Below are 19,774 nucleotides of genomic sequence, written 5' to 3'. Positions count from 1 at the left end.
TTGAGGAAGATTAGCCCTGGGCTAACATCCGCTGCCAATCCTTCTCTTTTTGCAGAAGAAGATTGGCCCTGAGCTAACATCTGTGCCCATCTTCCTCTATTTCGTATGTGGGATGCCTACCACAGCATGGCTTGACAAGCGGTGCATAGGTCCATGCCTGGGATCTGAACTAGAGAACCCTGGGCCACCAAAGGGGAGCATGGGAACTTAACCGCTGAGCCACCGGACCGGCCCTAGAACCATTCATTTCTCACAGACACCTAAGGCCAATATCAGTCTTATACTCAGTTGCTTTCCTGATATGTAGCATATTCTCAGTCCATTGAATATATTCCAAAAATAGTTCATGATCTCTATTATTCACTTATTATCAAATTCAATAAAAAGCACTTGACATATTTTGTCATGTTACAGTTTGTGTTCCTGTATTTGTACTTGATTGGACCAAGAACAAATCTAGCAATTTGTGTGTGTGTGTATATGTGTGTGTAAAACAGAATCACATGCACAACATTTGTCAATGAAGCTAGAGTTGTAAAAAAAAAAGCCCATATCAGCCTAGTTTTTTGTGTTAAAGACTTCCAGATGAAAAACTCAAATTCATAATAAATAACATTTGAAAATGCCAGTTCTCCAAACAGAAACTATTAATTACCTTGTATATCTGATCCATTGGCACTATGTCATTTGGTGATGTTAAATAACATAATTAAGGGAATAGAGCTATTTTTCCAAGAGCTTACTTTTAATACATTTTTATTTTAATCACTATGTCTTTTAAAAACATAAAATGCATTTGTTTGATAAAATGATACCCTACCCACACTTCATGACGAGGTTGTAACTTCTACTGGAGTTAGAGATAGACAGTCTTTTGCCAATCTGGTCATCAATATTCAGTCAATCCTATAATACATTTCTAAGCATTTCTGTTACCTATTGTCATAAAGCGATGTGGTATTGTCAGTACACCAGGGGAAGCCAAGGCACAAGGCAGGTAACATGCCTGCTCTGCTTTTGATGCTCCACCCTGCCCCCTCCCCACCTCATGCTTTTACTTGTAAAATCTAGTATCTCCTGGTTGGCTTTTCATTCAAAGGACTTTCCTCAGGCTCCTGGGCTTGGCTTTGCTCACACTGACAGAGAGCTGGAAATGCTTCACTAATGTCTGTTAGCCCAGCTCCTTGCCTCCTGGAGTAGGGACAGCTCTGACGTGTGACTTCCACTCCAGAGCTTTCTCTGCAGGATAAGCTGAGGCTGGGGCTTTGCTTGGGTTTCTTCCCTTCCCTGTCCTGCTTCTCCCACTCCTTTACCAGTTTGCCCCGGAAGTACTTCCTTAATAAATCTTCATCTCAGGCTGTGCTTCTTATCCCAGGTTATCCATCAATGCTATTGCTAGCCTAGATGGCATTTGCTTATACCATGGGGTGGTAGTTTGAATAAAAGATCTCTTCAATTTTATGCCTACTCCCTTTACAAGTTTAAAGCAAGATGCTCTCATGGAAATAGTATAGAAATCTTTACTGTACTTCTTTCTTTAAAAATGCTACTATTGTTAATAAATCATAAGAAAGATGTTGTTAGAGGAATAGTATAGAATTCTACAAAATTTTTTACTGTATTATTGTCCTTTGAAAATATTATCACTATGCTTGTTTTAAAATGAGCCCCCTGAACTCAATGGTATGATATTGATATTGGCCAGATTTACTTGTGGATATTGAATGTGGGGAGAGAGAAAGAGAAAGGAAAGAGAGAGAGAGAATGAGACAAACAGACCTTGATTTGAGGCCCTATGAGGTCTCCCAAACTTGACTTCAATAGAAACCATCCTTACTGAGCCCCAACAGTGACTTACGTGGTTCTGGTGAGTTTCAGAGCAGCTTTACTCCCTGGCCCTGGCTCTGTCAGTGAGGCAGATGGTATCTGGAGGAATAATAGTTTTGAGAAGTTATAGAACCAGTGCTCTGTCAGGTTTTTGTTTTTTTGCATATATGTTTTCCCTTGCTTATATTCTGAATTTATTTAGTGTTAGCATACTTTTACTTACTTGGCCTATGGACGTGAAATAAGTTACTTGGCTATTTACTAAGTTTACTTCTTTGCGTTTTGACAGTTTGATTATGAATCCTAACCTGAAACGTTCTTTTGCCCCTTGTCACTTTATGGACTTAAAAAATTAATCAGAGGCGTATGATAGTACGAAAAGTTTTCTCACGGTATTTTAAAAGACTTAATATTACCAAGGGATACTTGTGCAATGTCCACTGACCTATAATAAGCATGGTTTCATAAAATATGTACAGCGAATCTTCCTTAATAGATAAACTATTCTCTAATTTATTTAAAAATCCAATGACCTACATATTCATATGTTCAGAATCCCCCATTTACTAACATCCATTCTCCTCTGAGACCTTCCGTCTCAGCAAATCTGTTAAATGAAGTAGAGGAAGCTTTGATCCAAACTAGGCTAAATTCATTGGAACGGATGCCCTGCCAGGTATGAATGGGAGCATTAGAATGCCCAAAAAGGGAAATTAGGTGCGAGCCTTGTCCCTTCTCTGCACCACTGTCCCCTCACCTTATGGTGGGGTTCAGGAAACATTCTTAAACAAGGATCAGCAATAAGAAGTTTGGCTACATTCATTATTTATGTAGTATAGTTTTTTTTTCCATCTAGCAAATTATGCCATAACTCAGAAAGTTCATGTTCATTTTGTGTCTCAGGTAGCTCTCCTGAGCCAATTCTTAGCAACATGTTCTCTGTGGAAGCACAGATGTGTTTTGCAAAACGTGCTATTCTTCTGTAACAGTAGGTCTCTAATTTGGTGTCTTTCTCCTTCTTCAGTTTTGACGAAAAAGAGTTACCCAGTTTGCAACCTTTTGTCGAAAGCCTTGCTTGAGAAAGCTGTTCATCCTGGTCTTGTCTGACAGAGAAGAGGATTCTAAAAATCCTTTGGGAACTCACTTGGTTGATTACTTTTTATTTTTTATGAGACTTTGCAAAAAAGTCTGCCGTTTACTCATGAAAGCCAAATCAGTTGAAGAAACTTAAGGCCAGGGTCATAAATATAATTTATGAAGTCACTCAGCAACTGGAGAATGTTTTCAACAGATTGGAAAATTAGATTGAATGATGTATCAGGAAAGTTGGCAGTAAGGTCAACAGCTAGAAATGTAAATGTCTTTGTGTGAAATGACATGGGTTTTGCTGTTATGCTTTTTTGGCACAGTGTTTATCATATATGCACACCCATGTTATTAAGTTTAAAAATGTCTAAGGACTTGCTAAACATTATATTTTGAAGTGGTACAGTCAGGAAGAGATGTGTAGCAACAAAATGAAAACTTAACTGAAATATTTGGGAGTCCGAGCTTCAGTGTATTAGCAGTCAGTTTTTTGGGGCAGAAACTTCTCTTTTAAGTCCTTTGTTTGATTTATACATATGGTTAGCCAAAGACAGGCATGATTTAATTATACATACAATTTCCACTTGTAGAAAACTTGACCCCCAAGATATTCAGAATTCTTTTTCAGCCAACCTTTGGTCTCAGTTATCATTATTTCTCAGTATTCAACAGTGTTACAGGCACTCAGCAAGTCACACAGGAATAGAACACAATGTAAGTCCAGGGGTCTTGACTCCATGGTCCAGTGAGCTGGTTATAAAATGACAAGGAAATCTGTGAGAAAAAGGAAGTCCACCCACTGAAAGTTGGGCTATAAATATGAAATGCTGCAGATCAGGCATGAACATGTTATTGGGTTTTGAAGCAAATAATATAGCCTCTTTTGATTTCAACATTAAATTAATAAAGTAGGAAAAGATGGCCCTGCTTGCTTCATAAAATAAGCATTCTTTCATTTCAGAATCACTGGCTTGAGTTCATAGATTTAAAGATTGTAATAATATTAATATCTCCCAGGATAGCAGTGTCTCAATGTTATTAGATGGCTTAAGGATGGTCCTTAAGATAGTGGTCTCACTTTAGCTCCTCCTGTACATAGAAAGACTATCATTAGTTAGCAACTTTTAGGCAATTTCAGCAAAAAAGCGTAGAGGAGATACTGGCTTTGTATATGCTCTGGGTAGAGAGAAGGTTGACTCAGCAGCTGTCAAACGTATATAACCCTCTCCCCGTTTCTAAAGCCACTTGAAATAGAAAATTTTATGTAAAAGAAAATATGGAGACTTTTCCCCCCTTCTTCACAAAACTCATCCCAAAGAATCAGAGGAAACAAACATGGTAGCACACTGTTCTATCTATTCCTTTCATCCCTGGCCAGTGTCCTTAAAAATTAGCTACTGAACTAATTTTAGAAAATTCAGACTTCTCCCCTTTTACTAAAAAGATTGGCTTTTGGTGATGGTTTTATAAGCTTTTGTCGTTATTGTCTAACAAGGAATGATCAGCTCATGTCACACAGATAAGAGGACTCCATCCTCAGGAAGGGCTTTCTTTCCCCTCCAGTGCGTCTCAGTAGAGACCTGCGCTTTTAGCGTGAAGGCCTATGGCTTTATTGTCTGACTGTCTCCCCAAACCCTGGGTGATGTTTATATTTAAAGTAAAATTTTTTAATTTAAAAAAATTAAAAAGTAAAGGAGACATACAATGAAACACTAGCTTTAGATCCTGTCATTTGTATACTCTTCACCATTGCTTATTTAAAGTAATAAAAGACAAGGAATGATCCTTTCCTGGCCACTGATTGAAATGATGACCGTTTGGCCTGGAGTTAAGTGCGTGTTTGCTTAAATAAAGTGAGTTAAGTTTAAAGGCCAGAAATGCTATGAGAAAAAATATAACTGAATCAATTTGAAGTCAATTGGAAATTACAAGGTTATTTAAGCTCTATCTAATAGTTACATGCCTAAAATTGTCACTATAGACTACAGCATTTACTTTCAAACTTCTCTGACTGCAAAACCCAACACCAAAAAGAAATACTTTCTACATCATGAGCTGGGACACACACACTCACACATGTGCACATGTGTTTGTATGTCTGCTTGCACATGTGTGTGTGTGTCTATCTTGAACTCTATCTCATTTCCACCTATATCTTTATGTATATTTCTAAAACAAAGCCTTCCTGAAAGAAAAAAAAGGCTTCATGAAACAATACTTGTCCCACTTATGAAGCACTCTGGTGTTTTCTAATCTGTTTAATTGCATTTCATTATAGAAAAGTTAGTTATGATGTACTGAATGAATTTTATCATTTACTAATAATTATTAAACAGTCATGCAGATTAAGGTTTATTTTAAATGACTACAAAGTTACTTAGGAAAGAAAAGTTGTTTTACTTTTCTGAAGTATAAAATGAATATCTTAGTTTAGTGCTATCCTGAATATCCATGCGGTCATTTTACTTTATATAATTTGTTATATTTTTCTTTACATTCTCCTCTATCCCAAATAATTTGAGCTATCTAACTTCTTAAAATTTATTCTTTGTATTTTCTGCTTTCCATATGGGAAGACATTTAGCAAAATATGAGTGGTGGTCCTGGAATATTTGAAGCTGCAAATTTAAAATAAGAATTGTACTTTGATATTAGTTTTGTATCTATTTATCCATTCATTGAACAAATCTTTGTTATTCATTCAGAGACTGTGCTAGGCATGAGGGAAGTACAGTCATCTCAATTTTACACGTGAGGAAATTGTGCCATAGGGAGATTAATTCATCCTTGTCCAGTTGAAGCCCAGTTTTGAACCCAGCAATTCTGACTTCATAACTCACGTTCATAACCACTTTGTTCTCAGTCATTTCTGCTGTCAGGGAGCAGAGGATGAAAGACACAGTTCCTTCTTTAAGGAGATGCAAGGAGTAAACATACTTTTTCAAACCAGTAATCCCGTTGTGGTATAATAAGTACTGTGATGTGTCGTATGTACCGTGGGAGAACGGGTGCTTTGGACCCTGGAGGTGATTGAAGTTAAAGCAGAAATATATCAGCAGGAAACAATAATGTTTTACATTTGCTTTAGGACAGTTAACGCGTATGTTAATCTACTGGCTTACTTTTTATATCTGAATGCACTGGATACATTTGAGATAGAAATAGTCAATAAATGTATGTTTTTGTTTTGTTTTGTTTTGTTTTTGGGAAGTACTATTTTTGCCAATGTTTTGACAAAGTAGCCAAAGCTAGTAAATTTTTTAGGCAGTTTGCCAACCGTTGTTTCACAGAAGACTCCCGGAAACTAGGAATAAGCAGGGCCCAGAACTATGTGAATGTAATAGTCGTGGTGCCAGGTACTTGAGGTGTTAGTAGAAACCAAGTATGTGCCCAGAGCTGAGAACACCACTGGCAACATGTTTCCAAAGAGAACCTGTTCAGCTCTCTGTTTGCTTTTGCTTTTTGGTGTTGATGTGTTTGGAAAATTTTGACTTAGACTGTGCATAGCCCCCCATGCCAGTACCTAAGACTTTCTAAAGACAAGGAGGGAAGGGGTAAGGAGGAAAACGAGATGGGACTGTTTGTCTAATTGCACCTGTCATTGCACAGATTAGGTAGGTAAAAAACAGGGAAGTTGCCAGGAATCTGTTTTTGGCAAAGTTCTTCTGTTGTACGTGCTTGAGTGTGGCTTGGACAAGGAGATTGCAGCTAGGAGAGTGCAGACTTTTGGTTTCAAGAATGTTCTGTTGCACCCACTCACTTGGTGTTGCATGCTTACTGTACTCTGATGTGTCAGGTGGCACAAGTGAACTTCTATTGTATACACTGGAAAGAAAGCTGTCAGTGAGGGTAGTGTTTCATTTAATAAATTTCAGATTTGGGGTACATAGAGTATTTGTTTTAAAGTAGAATGTGCATGGCCCAGAATTTCAGTTTCCATTGTCTTGTTTTCAATAGGTTGAATGCAAAGATCTTGAGTACATGTGAGTCAGGCTTTTAATATGGTGGTCCATCAGGGCCTGCTGCTGGCTGTTCAGCAGAGATAGGACTCCCACTGCTCAGAAAAAGGAAAAATACTCATTTGGTGCCATCTTAGAGCCCTATATTCCTGTGTATCCCCAACTAACCACTAAGCATTAAATGACAGATTCTGCTCCCGGGGAGTTTACTGTTCAATGGGAGGAAGAAGGGTTCATAGTAGCACAATCTAACAGTTGAGAAGTGTCGTAAGTGCAAGATAGAACCAGTACATCTGCATTCGAAGGAGAGAGGAAGGACTGCCAACTGCAGCGTAGGTAATAGACACAAAGACGCATTAGTCTCTTAGTGCATTTGCAGAATGCTTTTCTGCAGCAACAACATTTGTCTGCAAATGTTACTTTTGTATATGCATTTATATTTGCAGAATTCATTAATTCCCTTTAGATGCTCAATTCTATCCACCCCCATCCTACAAAAATGCCACATGCATATGCTGTCTTTCCTAATAAAGAAATATTGTAATAAAAGAGAGAGGTTTTATTAAACTAATGCAATAACGACATTTTCTTTGAGGATTTAACACATCATCTTTAATAATAAAAATCAAATTGTCATTGTTGTGTCCTGTATACCTTTTATTCAAATCAGACTAAGTACTCTGGCTTTGTGGCTAAGCAATGCTCTGGAGGGTGGAGGGTGTGAGTATTTTTAGCCTTACAGAGATGAATATCCGCAGTCAGGCTCATAGTAGAGTTATAGATTATGAATATGGGACCCAGGGAAACCTGTTTATATTCGTGAGCAGAGGGGAGATGCCTCCTAGGAGCGTCTGGGAGGAAATGAGATTGGAGGTTAGGAGGAAGCCGATACTGTTAGGGCTGCTTTCAGATGGTGGGATTGCAATACCTTCCACAGCCGTGCAGCTGCTTTTGCGGCTTTGGCTAACTTCGTTAACCATTGCAATTTAAGAGTTCATTTTTGTGTGATTGCACCAGGCATTTGGTATTACCTGGTTTTCTTATGAGGAGACCCGATTTTGGCTGACGTGTCAGCTGGGACGAGACATCTCAGAATTGTGTGAAAATTAAGACTAACAAATAAGCATGCAGAAGGGGTGGTGAAATGTGAAGAATACTTTTGGAGGGAACTTCTTTTTTGTATTCCAAGAGAAGTATGTGATAGCTAGGTCACGTTCAGAGGCAGGATGCTAGGTTGGACCATGTGAGTGCCAAGGCCCCTTCCACCTCTGACCCTCTGTAATCTTAGTCTGTAAAATGGGGGAATATGTGCCTGTTAACTTTGCTGATGGTTCTGACACTATTTGTTTAAAGCAATATATAATTATGAACTAAAATATATTTCCTGACTCAGTACTGCTCACTAAATAGGCTTCAATTGATACATCCTTAAGAGATGTGACTTCATTTCAGAAGAGTTTATATACTTTGTTTGTACATCCAACAATTAATAATTAATAATTAAGATAGATTGCGACAGGATTAGGGCTTATTTTCTCTAAAATAACCAGTCTAAATGTTCCTAAAGAAGTGTTAAGCATATGCTTTTACTCTTAGCGTGGCAATCAGCTGTATATACAGGCTATCTTTGGGATTTATTTACAGTATTCTAATATCTGCCTTTATTCGGATGAGAGCCCAACATTTTCAAATTGTTTGCTTTGTGTGATAAGTATTTGCTCAGTTACTTCAAAGATATGTATTGTAATAAATATGTGCACTTTGCAAGTTCCCTTTCTACGTCCCACTTCACCTGCCACAGACAGAAATATAATTTACACAAATAAAACAGTCTCCGGTGAGTTGGAGGCTTTTTCCAAAGAGAAGCACTGGGGTTTGGCTGGGCCGATTTCCTCTCAGTACACACCTGGTGTATATCACTTTAAAAAATAAATTATGCCTCATTAAATTACAATTAAATGGAATCACGATCATTTGTTTTTCTGGAAGGAAGATGTTTTGCATATTGAAAGCCTAATTTGTTGCAGGTGACAAAAAGGCTGAACAGATTATCTAATATCACTTCATTTTGGGGGTAATATTTGCTGGTTAGTTTGTGTATACTCCAGTAGTTCAGAATTATATTAATGTGGACTGTATTATTTTCACTTCAAAATATCTCCTACTACTTTATCAGTTTTTGTACTCCTTTTTTTTTTAAGCTTTTAAAGCAACAGAAACTTCTGTTTATGTCTGGATTAGGCATGCTCTTTCTTTTGCTTCAAATGTTCTAATCCTGTCCAGTCCACCGTTCCCTCTCCCCTTTGCCTGGTCTCCCCATTATCTCTACATCCATGTGCTATGTTTGTATATTTCAAATCCCAGCCAAGTTAAGTCCTGCCTCTTCCAAAATTTTTCCTGAGTCCTGCAATTGGCAAGACTTTCTCCCTCCTTTGAACAGAAATGGCACTAGTTCGGTCTCGAATTTACGACACTTGTCATCTTTTACATTGTGCTTCTATAAACTATCATAGAGTAAACTCCTTGGCAGCAGAATCTGTCTTATTAATCTTTTCATTCCTTTCTGAGCTTTGTACCAAGCCTTAAGTAAGAAATAAATTAATAGACTGATCTGTCATTCTTTGGTAATAGGTATATTGAATTTGGGGTTTCCCTAGATAATCAGGGGAGATATAGCCTAATCTAGATAATTACCTAAGGTCTGAGAATGATGAGGAATGGATATCTGTTAAAATCTAGTGAGTAATGACCTTAACTGTTGCCGTCAGCCCTGAGGGGGCGGGGGGCCTGGCGAGGTCTGAGGGGCTCAGACTCAGTATTCCTAGAACTTGGCCCCCATTTGGGTTCTCTTTTTGCTCTCTTCGAGAATTAAGAGCCTGGGGGCTGGCCCTGTGGCCGAGTGGTTAAGTTCGCACACTCTGCTTTGGCAGCCCAGGGTTTTGCTGGTTCGGATCCTGGGCGCGGACATGGCATGGTTAATCAGGCCACGTTGAGGTGGTGTCCCACATGCCACAACTAGAAGGACTACACAACTGAAACATACAACTATGTACTGGGGGGATTTGGGGGAGAAAAAGCAGGAAAGAAGGAGGAAAAAAAAAGGAAGATTGGCAACAGCTGTTAGCTCAGGTGCCAATCTTTAAAATGAAGAGCCTATCAAAGGCAGTTTCTCACCCATCCCAGACAAGGCCTCAAGGGCTGGTGCAAAAACTTGAAAGTAAATTTTATAGAGCCAGTCATGGTAATGTTTCCCGAACATTTCTGAGTATCAGCATGTATTTTGCACACTAACAATTTGGGGCAAACTATATAAATTTTTGAATATGGAAATCATAACAAGGTAAATAAGTTAGCTCATTGACAGAAATTGCACACTCGGAAACTGTAAGGTCATTTAATTTGTTATAAATAAATATTATTTAAAATACTAGAAATAATAGGTACATCGATTTTTCATTTTAAAAATTAGCCCGAATTCTTTATTTTGTAGCAACCAAGCTAGATGGCGTTGTATTATATCTTGTTTTGCACTTTGAATTATTTTGCTTTCATCAAATTTTCTGCTAACCTCATATATTCCTTGCTGCTGCTGGAGATACTATGCAGCTTACAAAATGCCCCATTGAAAGGCTAGGGAGAAGACTGACTAGAGGTTCTTTCTGCCCGACTCCCTTCTTTTTTCGGTGACTTGTAACCCTAGAGCTCTTGTGCAAGGTGTCTTCCCACCCTGTGCAGATGCCCTCTCTACTCCTTTTCAGTCAACATGTTTCCTGGTCTTACATAACCTCAGCTAACTCTGTGGAGGGAATTGTTATAATCTCTCCCTCGAGAAGGCTCTGTTGCCTACGATGAGGAAAATACTTAATGGCCACTTGACTCAGTACTTGCAATATGTTTTAATATGGTTACTCATATGAAAGTTTAATAAGCAATATCTTGGTTAATTTATTAATTTTCCTCAATTTTCACATTCTCAATATTCATGACCTTTCTATTCATAAAAGTACACCTTTTTTCAGTGCCCAAGTGTCATGCCACATGCTCTATATCTCAGGCTGCATAATGGGAATGTCCAAGTGACACCTCCTGCCTGGCTGGTTGATAATTAAAATGCCAGACAACACAGTGGCAAGGGCTTTAGAAATATTTATGTGAGATAAATTATTAATTCATGTTCTATGCAAGGCAGTTTCAATATGATCAACATTTACTTATCTTGATAATTAGATGGGGTGAGTCGTGGTGTATATAAGTTCTGCTGTAGATTTTCTTCTGATTTTTTTCCTCTATGGTGATTTTCAACTAACTAAATAAACTCACTTTACATTTATGAGCCTGCAGAATTTGGACTATATAGTTTTTAAATTGCAGTTAAATAGTTAAAAGCACATAAATAACCAAAATGAAAAAGGCTCAACAAAACAACTAAAACTCTTCTTGTGCCCACAAGCTAGCCACTTGTTATTGAAAATGTCTGAGGTGAAAAGAATCTGCTTTGGGACCACAGCTACACAGATGAGGCTTTAAGTAAATAATTTAGAACAGTGTTCTCATTCTCTGGGGTAATACATGGAGGTGGTGCCAGCCACCTTGTTGGTTTGCGACTTTATCTTCAATTAGGCAAATGAAACAGAGGCAACAGTATATTCCACCAGCCCCTTAAAATACAAATATTGTGTCTCATTCACTTCAGAAACGATGCTGATGAGCAGTCATCTTCAAGGATGCTTTGTCTTCATTTTTCTTAGAGATGGATTCATTTCCCTATGAGGTCGTCCAACATGTAAAAAATGCAGGGGAGGGAACTCCATAATTTCAATGTGGAAAAAAAAGTAAACCAAGCCAAACAAGAAACAAATAAAAACATTATGCTTTGGAATGATTTTTTTTTTATTGATTCGGAATGAACAAACTTAGGATTTTGAACCATGGTCTGTTAGAACAATAGTTTTTGTTACTTCACTATTTTGTATGCAAGGTCTTTGCTATAATGTACTCCATGACTTGTGAAAATAATTTCACAGAAGAATAAGTTTACAGACTTTGCCTCTGAGATGCCTTGAGTATAATCGTAGTAACTATCATAAAGAGTATGTCCAGATAGATCCTACATCTCCTCCAAATTTGGTAGTCTGAGATTTATTAAAATGCTAGAGTTATGAGAGATAAAGAGAGAGAGAGAGAGAGGAGGAGACCAACACATTCTTTATGTGCAGAGTTCATCATTAAAGAAAACTTGGTAAATATCAATCTTTAGTGTCTTGTTGGTATTGATTTTAGGTCCACTTCTCTTTTGCTTCTCCACGTATTAATTTGTAGATTTTTATCTTAGAAACAAATCCATTATGAATATTTCAGGTTTCTTAGTGCAAGTGGAAATTAGGATAACTTAAGGCAGAACTTACTTTTAATTTCAGAAAGAGAATCAGTACCTAGATTGTATAACCTTTTGTGGAAGACAAGTTTCTCACTCGTTGCTTCTAAAAGCATGACAAGAAATCTGGATTTTCTTAGAATCATTTTACCAGTAGGGTATTTTTACATACATGTCATACCTTATCCTTTCCTTGGGCATGCATGTCACAGACACACGCTTGTTAACATTTCTTCTAGCTTCGTTGTATGGCATATCCTATTCTCAGTCATAAAGACTTCTTTAACCAAAGTCACATGACACTTGAGTTGCAGAACTGTGAGTTGGCATACTGCGCGTAGGTTCATTATAGTAACATTGCCTAACCTGAGGTTTGAAGTGGTGATCGCCTCCTTGCAGTGCTGATAACTGTGTGATGCACACTCCTATAAGTGACATTTGCTTCCCTGTATTGTAATGCATTGCTTTATTTGTTTATTTATTTTTAAAGATTTTTTTTTCCTTTTTCTTCCAAAGCCCCCCTGGTACATAGTTGTGTATCTTTAGTTGTGGGTCCTTCTAGTTGTGGCATGTGGGATGCCTCCTCAGCATGGCTCGATGAGTGGTGCCCATGTTGGCGCCCAGGACTCGAACTGGCGAAACCCTGGGCCGCTGCAGTGGAGCGCACGAACTTAACCACTCGGCCACGGGGCTGGACCCTAATGCATTGCTTTATTTTTAAAAATTGCCTACATTACCCTGAAGATTTCTGGCCAACCAGAGATGGTATATTCCTTTTGTAGCCAATATTTTTATATTTAAGCCATGTATTTCAAATCTGATAGCGTTTCCTTCGCATTAATATTCCCCTCAGTGGAAACATCTTGACATCTACTTTTCACGATTTGGGGTTGCCCCATCTGTTCTAAGATGCAGGGGTTAACATCCCAGCTCTTCCTGAGGGATAATCCTAGTCCTGATCTCATAGTGCCCTGAGAAGGGATGTTAGCTGGGAATGGAAAGTGATGACTCCATGTGATAATCTAACAAGTGTGTAGAATGGAAATAGATCTGCTTTTGCCCAAAGTACTCCAGTATTCCTACTCAGATCTCCAGCCCTTTTCTTCAGTCCATAATACTTTTCTCTAGACTTGGCAACATTTTCCTTTTCTTTGTGAATTTTCTGTCATCAGAGCCCATGAAAACATTAATCTCCTATTTAAAGGTTTCTGTTTGGATGAATCACGTGTTCAGAAAGGATCTGAGCCTGTCCTGGCATTCTATGCCCGCTATAGTTATGGTGTGCTCTCGCCCCTCATCAGATGTGCCTACATTTCCATTGCTTTAATGGTGGGATTAGAGCTTTCCCTCTGAGAGCATCTTATAAAAAAGTTTCGGTGCCCTCTGGTACAAATGCAAGGATACCTGTTATGTGTGTAGATTGAGAAGTTGTCAGAGGGTTAATGCAAATTGTAGCCATTTACTTTGTGTCTTTTCTTTTCTTTTCTGCCATAAGAAATATCTATATTGAAAACAGTGGCCGGTCAACAGAAATTCAGCCAAACTTTTTTTTTTTAAATCAATGTAAATCTCCCATGCTGTTTAAATGTCGGAACTAAATTTACCAAACTTGGCAGATTTGTAAAGCTGAGCAGGACTGCCAAGTGTTCCCAGTTTCCAGCAGAGAGTTCTAGCAGTTCCTGAAATACTTGTAGGAGGCACCTGGTGGTAACTGCAGTTTCACAGTTCTTCCCAGGCACCTACCTTGCTAGCTGGCATCTCTGCACACTGACGATTATTACAGTGATGATAAAGTGTCAGAATAGAACAGTCCAAAATAAGGCACAGCCTCCGGAAGGCAAGCACATTCCCACAAAATCTTCCTGCTGGAGAACCCTCAGGAATTAGACTGAGGTTCTGGACATCACAGCCAGCTGGTTACACTAGACTAAGGGGGAGGGGCAGAAGAGGACGCTGCACACTCACCTGCAGACATGACTTGCCCTGTTTTCTTTTTCCATTTAATCAGGGATTGTTGTCCGAGATTCTGCGTAAGGAAGAAGACCCTCGGACAGCCTCTCAGTCTCTTTTAGTAAACCTGAGGGCCATGCAGAATTTCCTCAATCTGCCGGAAGTGGAGCGGGATCGTATATACCAGGACGAGAGAGAGCGGAGCATGAACCCCAATGTGAGCATGGTCTCGTCGGCCTCGAGCAGCCCCAGCTCCTCCCGAACCCCTCAGGTGAGATATTTGCTCCATTGACGTTTCACTCTGTGCCTTGGAAACATCTTGCCTTCGCTGATACTGTTTTCCCTCAAAGACTCAGACACAATTCAAGGATTTCTGAATCCACTGACCATGTTGGTCGGAGGATGTGAACCTCTGACCATACAATGGTGGTTGGCCTTTACTAGGTTAAAGGGCCATTTCTGTCCTTTTAGGAAAGTACCATTCTTCCTGACATGGCAGGAGGGCAGGAGTGGGGGAGGGGCAGGCTCTAGAATGTCTCCATACAACTGCTTAGTTATCAAAGAGGAGGTTAGGGGATTTGCCTTGAAGCTGAGTTTTCATAGCAAGCACACTGTATGTTTATTTGCATACAATTTATGGGTAGTTGGGGGCAGGGGACACATAGGGTAGTTGAAGCTCTGCTCTGTGCAATCTGGAAAAGACAAAATGGGGAGAAACCTGTGTGTGATGGGAGCGTGAATATGCAGCAGCTAGATCAGAGTGACTGGGGGATCCTTCAGTGATCCCTTCGACAGTGGTCATGGCGAGGTAGGCCTTAATTAGTTTCCTCCCTAGGGTGCTCTCCCCACAGGACTCTATGACTCAGCTTTCCATCCCTCCTTTCTCCACCTTTCAAGGCATTCTGATCTCGGGTCCTCCTGAGAATGCGCACATCTATTAGTGCTGTGTGCTTCAGACATCCTAACTGAAGGCTCAAGGTCTCGGGTCAGCCAAGGGTCATTTCCAATGCAGATCTGAGCACACTCATTTCTAGCCTACTCCCTATTTCCCCTAAATTTTTATGACTCAACAGATTTGTGCTAAAGCCATCTCATTCACTGTTGCTAGGATGGTTGCAAGTTCCATCTCAAAACAAACACTTAACAGGTACACATTTCTACAAATCAGAAAAATGGGTACTTTGAAACCAAATTTTTTCCTGCTTGAATACTATAGTTTTGGTTTTATGAGTTTGTTTTCTGGTAAGTTCCAAAGAACTGATTAAGCATAGAAGCAGAATTTTTTTCTGGTAGAAATATTTGAGCTTTTTCAAGCATATTCATTTTTTTCACACATCTGAACTCTTTTTATATTTTTGCACTCTGCAATAGATTTTTAATTGAAGATCATTTTCTATCATGCACTGCCAAATTGTGATACTAACACTTTAGTTTTTAGTGAATTATAAATTTTAGTTACTGTTAAACCAAAAAAGAGTCTCTTGACTGTTTACTTTGAACGAGTGTAACCAAGCTTTTTTAATTTGATTTTCAAAAAAATTGGGGGGCATATATATTGAGTTATTAAGTTGGGTAAGTGGTTAATTTGCACTAATATTGACTCTTATTAAATTCCCTGATATTTTTGCCACTTTTGAAGCCCATTAAGCCAGCACAGGAGAGTCCAGCCTTGCTTGATGGCCATTTAACCAGGCATCCCTTCTCAGAAAGTCACTTCTACTTGTTGGAAAGTAACATAGGCCTGAGGGTTTTGTTTTCCACTCCTTCAGAATATTTTTCTGACGAGATTATATCGCAGGCATCTTTTCAAAGACCTCATAGCTTTCAGAGCCAGACCAGTTTACAAGGCCACACAGTTAGGGTCAGTATTTTGCTTTTTTCAACAGCAGAAAATCCCACCTAGGCAATTCCTAGATAAAAGTGCCCTATAGGGACGAGAAGAACAGGGAAATTGATCATTTAATTTTGCAGTTTTAAGATTTCTGAAAATAAATGTAAAATGTTTCCTCAAAATAATTTTGAGAATATAGTCATGGCATTGGTCTTTATACATTTCTTCTTTTTCTGTTGGTTAAACATTGAGAAAGGGAAGTTACTGAGGTCTTTTAAACATTTCATGATTCCCTCTTTACTCAAACTTCTTTACAGACACAGCTCAGTGGTACAGATGCATAGCACAGGGAGCTTTCTCCATGAGAACAGGTGTTGAGGGGCGGCCCACTGATCCAGCCTTGTAGTTGGAGTCAGCAAGCTTGGGCACACGGGCAGCCTTATCTGGGTGCACGGAGATGATTTTCCAGACACCACCCATACTTTATAATTGGTTTAAAATACATTGAAGAAATTTCAGATTTAAAATTAAACCTCCAGAAGTCCTTGCTTGTAATCCTTCAGTTGGTCAGTATTCCTTGAAGCACTTAATAACAAAACAACAATATAAATATAAGAGTGATCATTTATTGAGCACTTACTGTGTATCAGGTATTGTGAGCATTTTGCATGAACTTGATCCTCACAATTTTGTGTTATTGCCATTTTACAGATGAGGAAACTGAGGTTCCGATAGGTTAAATGACTTGTGTAAGGTCACCTGGCTGAGTGGTTGAGCGAGGGTTTGAACTCTGGCTATTCTGATTCCATGGCCTGGGCTCCAAACCATATATGCTAGTTCTCTGAGGGGTTTTGTTCCAGCCCACAGGGCTCTAGAGAGGATTTGAGCAGTCAGGGAAGATGAGATGGTCTGCAAGGCTCATGAAGAAACCTGGGTTGAGAAAGGCAGAAATGATGTGCTAAAACGTGCTCTCAAGAGGAAAAGCACTGTGGGTTAGCTAGACGTTTGAGAAGAAAAAGGCATTTCTTGAAAAAAATGACAGAGAATTGGATTATTCTTTGGAGAGGACAAGAAGATACCTGTAAAAACAGCACCCGGGACAAACGGGAGATTTCGGAGGCAGAGCAGCACAGGGGTCCTGCTCCCAGGCTTTGGAGCCGGAAGGACTTGAGTTCAGATCATGGCTCCTTTGCTTGCTGCCCCCTGTCCTTCCAGCAAGTCAAGCATCCTCTTTATTTCCAGTTGTCTTCATCTCTAAAATGAAAATAATAATGTCTAACTCGTAGGGTTCTTAAAAGAATTAAATGAGATAACAAAGGTAAAACACTTTCTGGGGTGTCTGGCACATAAAAAGTACTGCGTATATTATGCTTATTATTACTTTGCAATGATTAGAAAATAGCATGAGACAGGGAGGTCAAAGGAGAATGGCAAAAGCCACTGAACACTGCTAGGAATCAAAGTCTTCATGGAAACTTATTAACTCCAGCTTCAAGGTACCACTGAGAAGGCTCCCACCATGTCCAGACTTCACGCCGTGTCTTCCTCCAGACCTGCGCACTGCTAGATCCAGTGAGGCATCCTCAGAGGGAAAGGAGTGATTTGGGAACAATTGTCTTGGTCTGGGATTCTAGGGTGAGTGGAGACAAAAAGAAAGTAATCCAGTTTAGACCGATCAGCTGGCCTTGCTTGGGAGTCCAAGAACCGGGCTGACTCTTCCCAGAGTCCTGCTGCCAGGGCTCCTGAGAGGGCTGCCCAGCCCCAGTTATTTCACCAGAGCAAATGCTCTGACGGGCTGTCAGATCAGGTAGATGCAAATGTCTTAGGGTTATCCTAACCCCAAGAAGCACAGGCACCTTCCATATTGTCCTTCATTTGTCTCTGAAGCTGATGGGAAATCATTCAATTAAAACGAGCACAACAGAATACATAAAACCACAATATGAGTTTAAGAAAATGAAAACGGCAGATCAAAGGCATTGGGAAGCCCAGTTTTATGAAATGAAATTTTGTTTCATTTCCACTGATTTCCTAGGTGAAATTAGGTGACTGTCTGGGTAGCATAATGATGATAATGATGGGAAACCATACATACTCGAATGACATCCGTAAAGCTTTAATAAAGAATGAGAGAGACTCAGGGGAGTGCATTAAATTGAGTAATAATTTATTATTTAGAGACCTCTACCCATTTACTCATTTTTTCTGGAAGAATTGGCTCTTCCTGCAAGGTGTGCCATTTTTAGAAAGAAAAAGGTAAGTATACGCGTGTTCTGCATGCTTGTTTTGCAGTGAGGTGATCGCTCCAAGTTGGTGTCCAGAGTGGCCATCCTACCTGTGAACTGTCTAGGACACTGAGGGAAAGAGCAGGGTTGACAGGACTCTGCATGTCCTATAGGAATGCACTGCAATTATTTCCAATCACAATTAACCTGATTAGAATAATGGACAGGAAGTGTCCCTCTGTAGCTAATGCCGTTTGGCATCAGCTGACTGAAATCCTTTGATAATTTCTGCACAGATGGCTGGGCTGAATGCAGCACTTTTTAAATTATTATTTTCATGGTCTCTTGGTAGGCCAAAACCTCGACACCGACAACAGACCTCCCCATTAAGGTGGACGGCGCCAACGTCAACATCACAGCTGCCATTTATGACGAGATCCAACAGGAGATGAAAAGGGCCAAGGTGTCTCAAGCCCTGTTTGCCAAAGTGGCTGCAAATAAAAGTCAGGTGAGTGGTGTTTAAAAGAGCAAAAGGGAGGGCTGGCATTAGACCCTTCTCCTCCTCCCACCAATAAAAATACATCTGTTCCTATAATAATAATCCCAATAATAATCTCTAGGGAACCTGTCATGCTCTGCCTTTTGCTCTATGGTTTGCTTGTATTCCCATTGGAGTTCAAAGTAGGGATTAAATCAAAAGCCAGATATTTTTCTTTTAAAGGATTTTTTTCAGAAAGAGTCAGCCTTGAGTGATTTCTCTGCTAATTCTAAACACTACTACATAACCTTTTTTTTGAGCAAAACGTAGTACGTATCAAACAGCGTCTTCCTGAGACCAAGTTTCAGCCAGACCTCATCGCCTCTCTTACTCCCACCAGGGGATGGCTGACTTTGTCATAATAACTGCTTCCCCCAACCCCCAAGACACCTTGTAATGCCAAGGGTTTCTTTTATGTATAGAATACAGTTGTTTTTCCGGGAGAAAACACACGTGGGAGAGCCCAGAATGAGTGCTAAGATCTTTCACAGAAAAACACAGAAGCTTATCCAGGACACTTTTTCAGAGTGCTGGCATTGTGAGGAATGGAATGCTCCGGGGAAAAGCGTAGACAGATGCTTAGAGGTTTTATTTCTGAAAGCAGCAACAGTTGGTGGGATGGACTATCTGTTTCAGTTTGTTTAAAGGGCCACCTACCGCCCTGTCTTAGAATGGGGTAGGTTGAGGTGCCTGCTCGTTTATCCCCAGGATGAATAATTACCCAGTGCAGGCAGAGGAAACAAAAGTTAGTTGAAGCATCATTCTGAGAGTCCTTTGATCCTGGGCTTGATTTCCTCTGTGGCCTTGCATGACAAATGTTTTCATCCCGACATATGTAAATGGTGAAATGGTCCATCATCTCCCTAACAGAGCTTCTGCTGTGTGCTAGAAGAAAGGAAGTTACTGAATATTGTATTTCTATTAAGCAAGAAGGTTTTCAATGAAAACTGAGTTTTTAAAATGATAGATAGTCAAATGCCATTT

The 19,774-nt window shown here is 39.5% G+C and overlaps 1 protein-coding gene across 9 annotated transcripts in view; it reads left to right on the top strand.

Moving 5' to 3' along the window:
* SATB2 (SATB homeobox 2) overlaps positions 1-19,774 on the top strand; it is a 196,416-nt gene that overhangs the window by 128,642 nt on the left and 48,000 nt on the right. For all 9 annotated transcript variants that reach the window (XM_070508306.1, XM_070508300.1, XM_070508301.1 and 6 more), the window contains 2 exons: positions 14,255-14,467; positions 18,605-18,760. In XM_070508306.1, the coding sequence (XP_070364407.1) occupies positions 14,255-14,467; positions 18,605-18,760 (369 nt within the window). The remainder of the gene's footprint in view (positions 1-14,254; positions 14,468-18,604; positions 18,761-19,774) is intronic.

This window comes from Equus asinus, chromosome 4, assembly GCF_041296235.1.
Source record: "Equus asinus isolate D_3611 breed Donkey chromosome 4, EquAss-T2T_v2, whole genome shotgun sequence".
In the NCBI taxonomy this organism is placed as follows: domain Eukaryota; kingdom Metazoa; phylum Chordata; class Mammalia; order Perissodactyla; family Equidae; genus Equus; species Equus asinus.
This window is presented reverse-complemented; position numbering and strand designations above follow the sequence as displayed.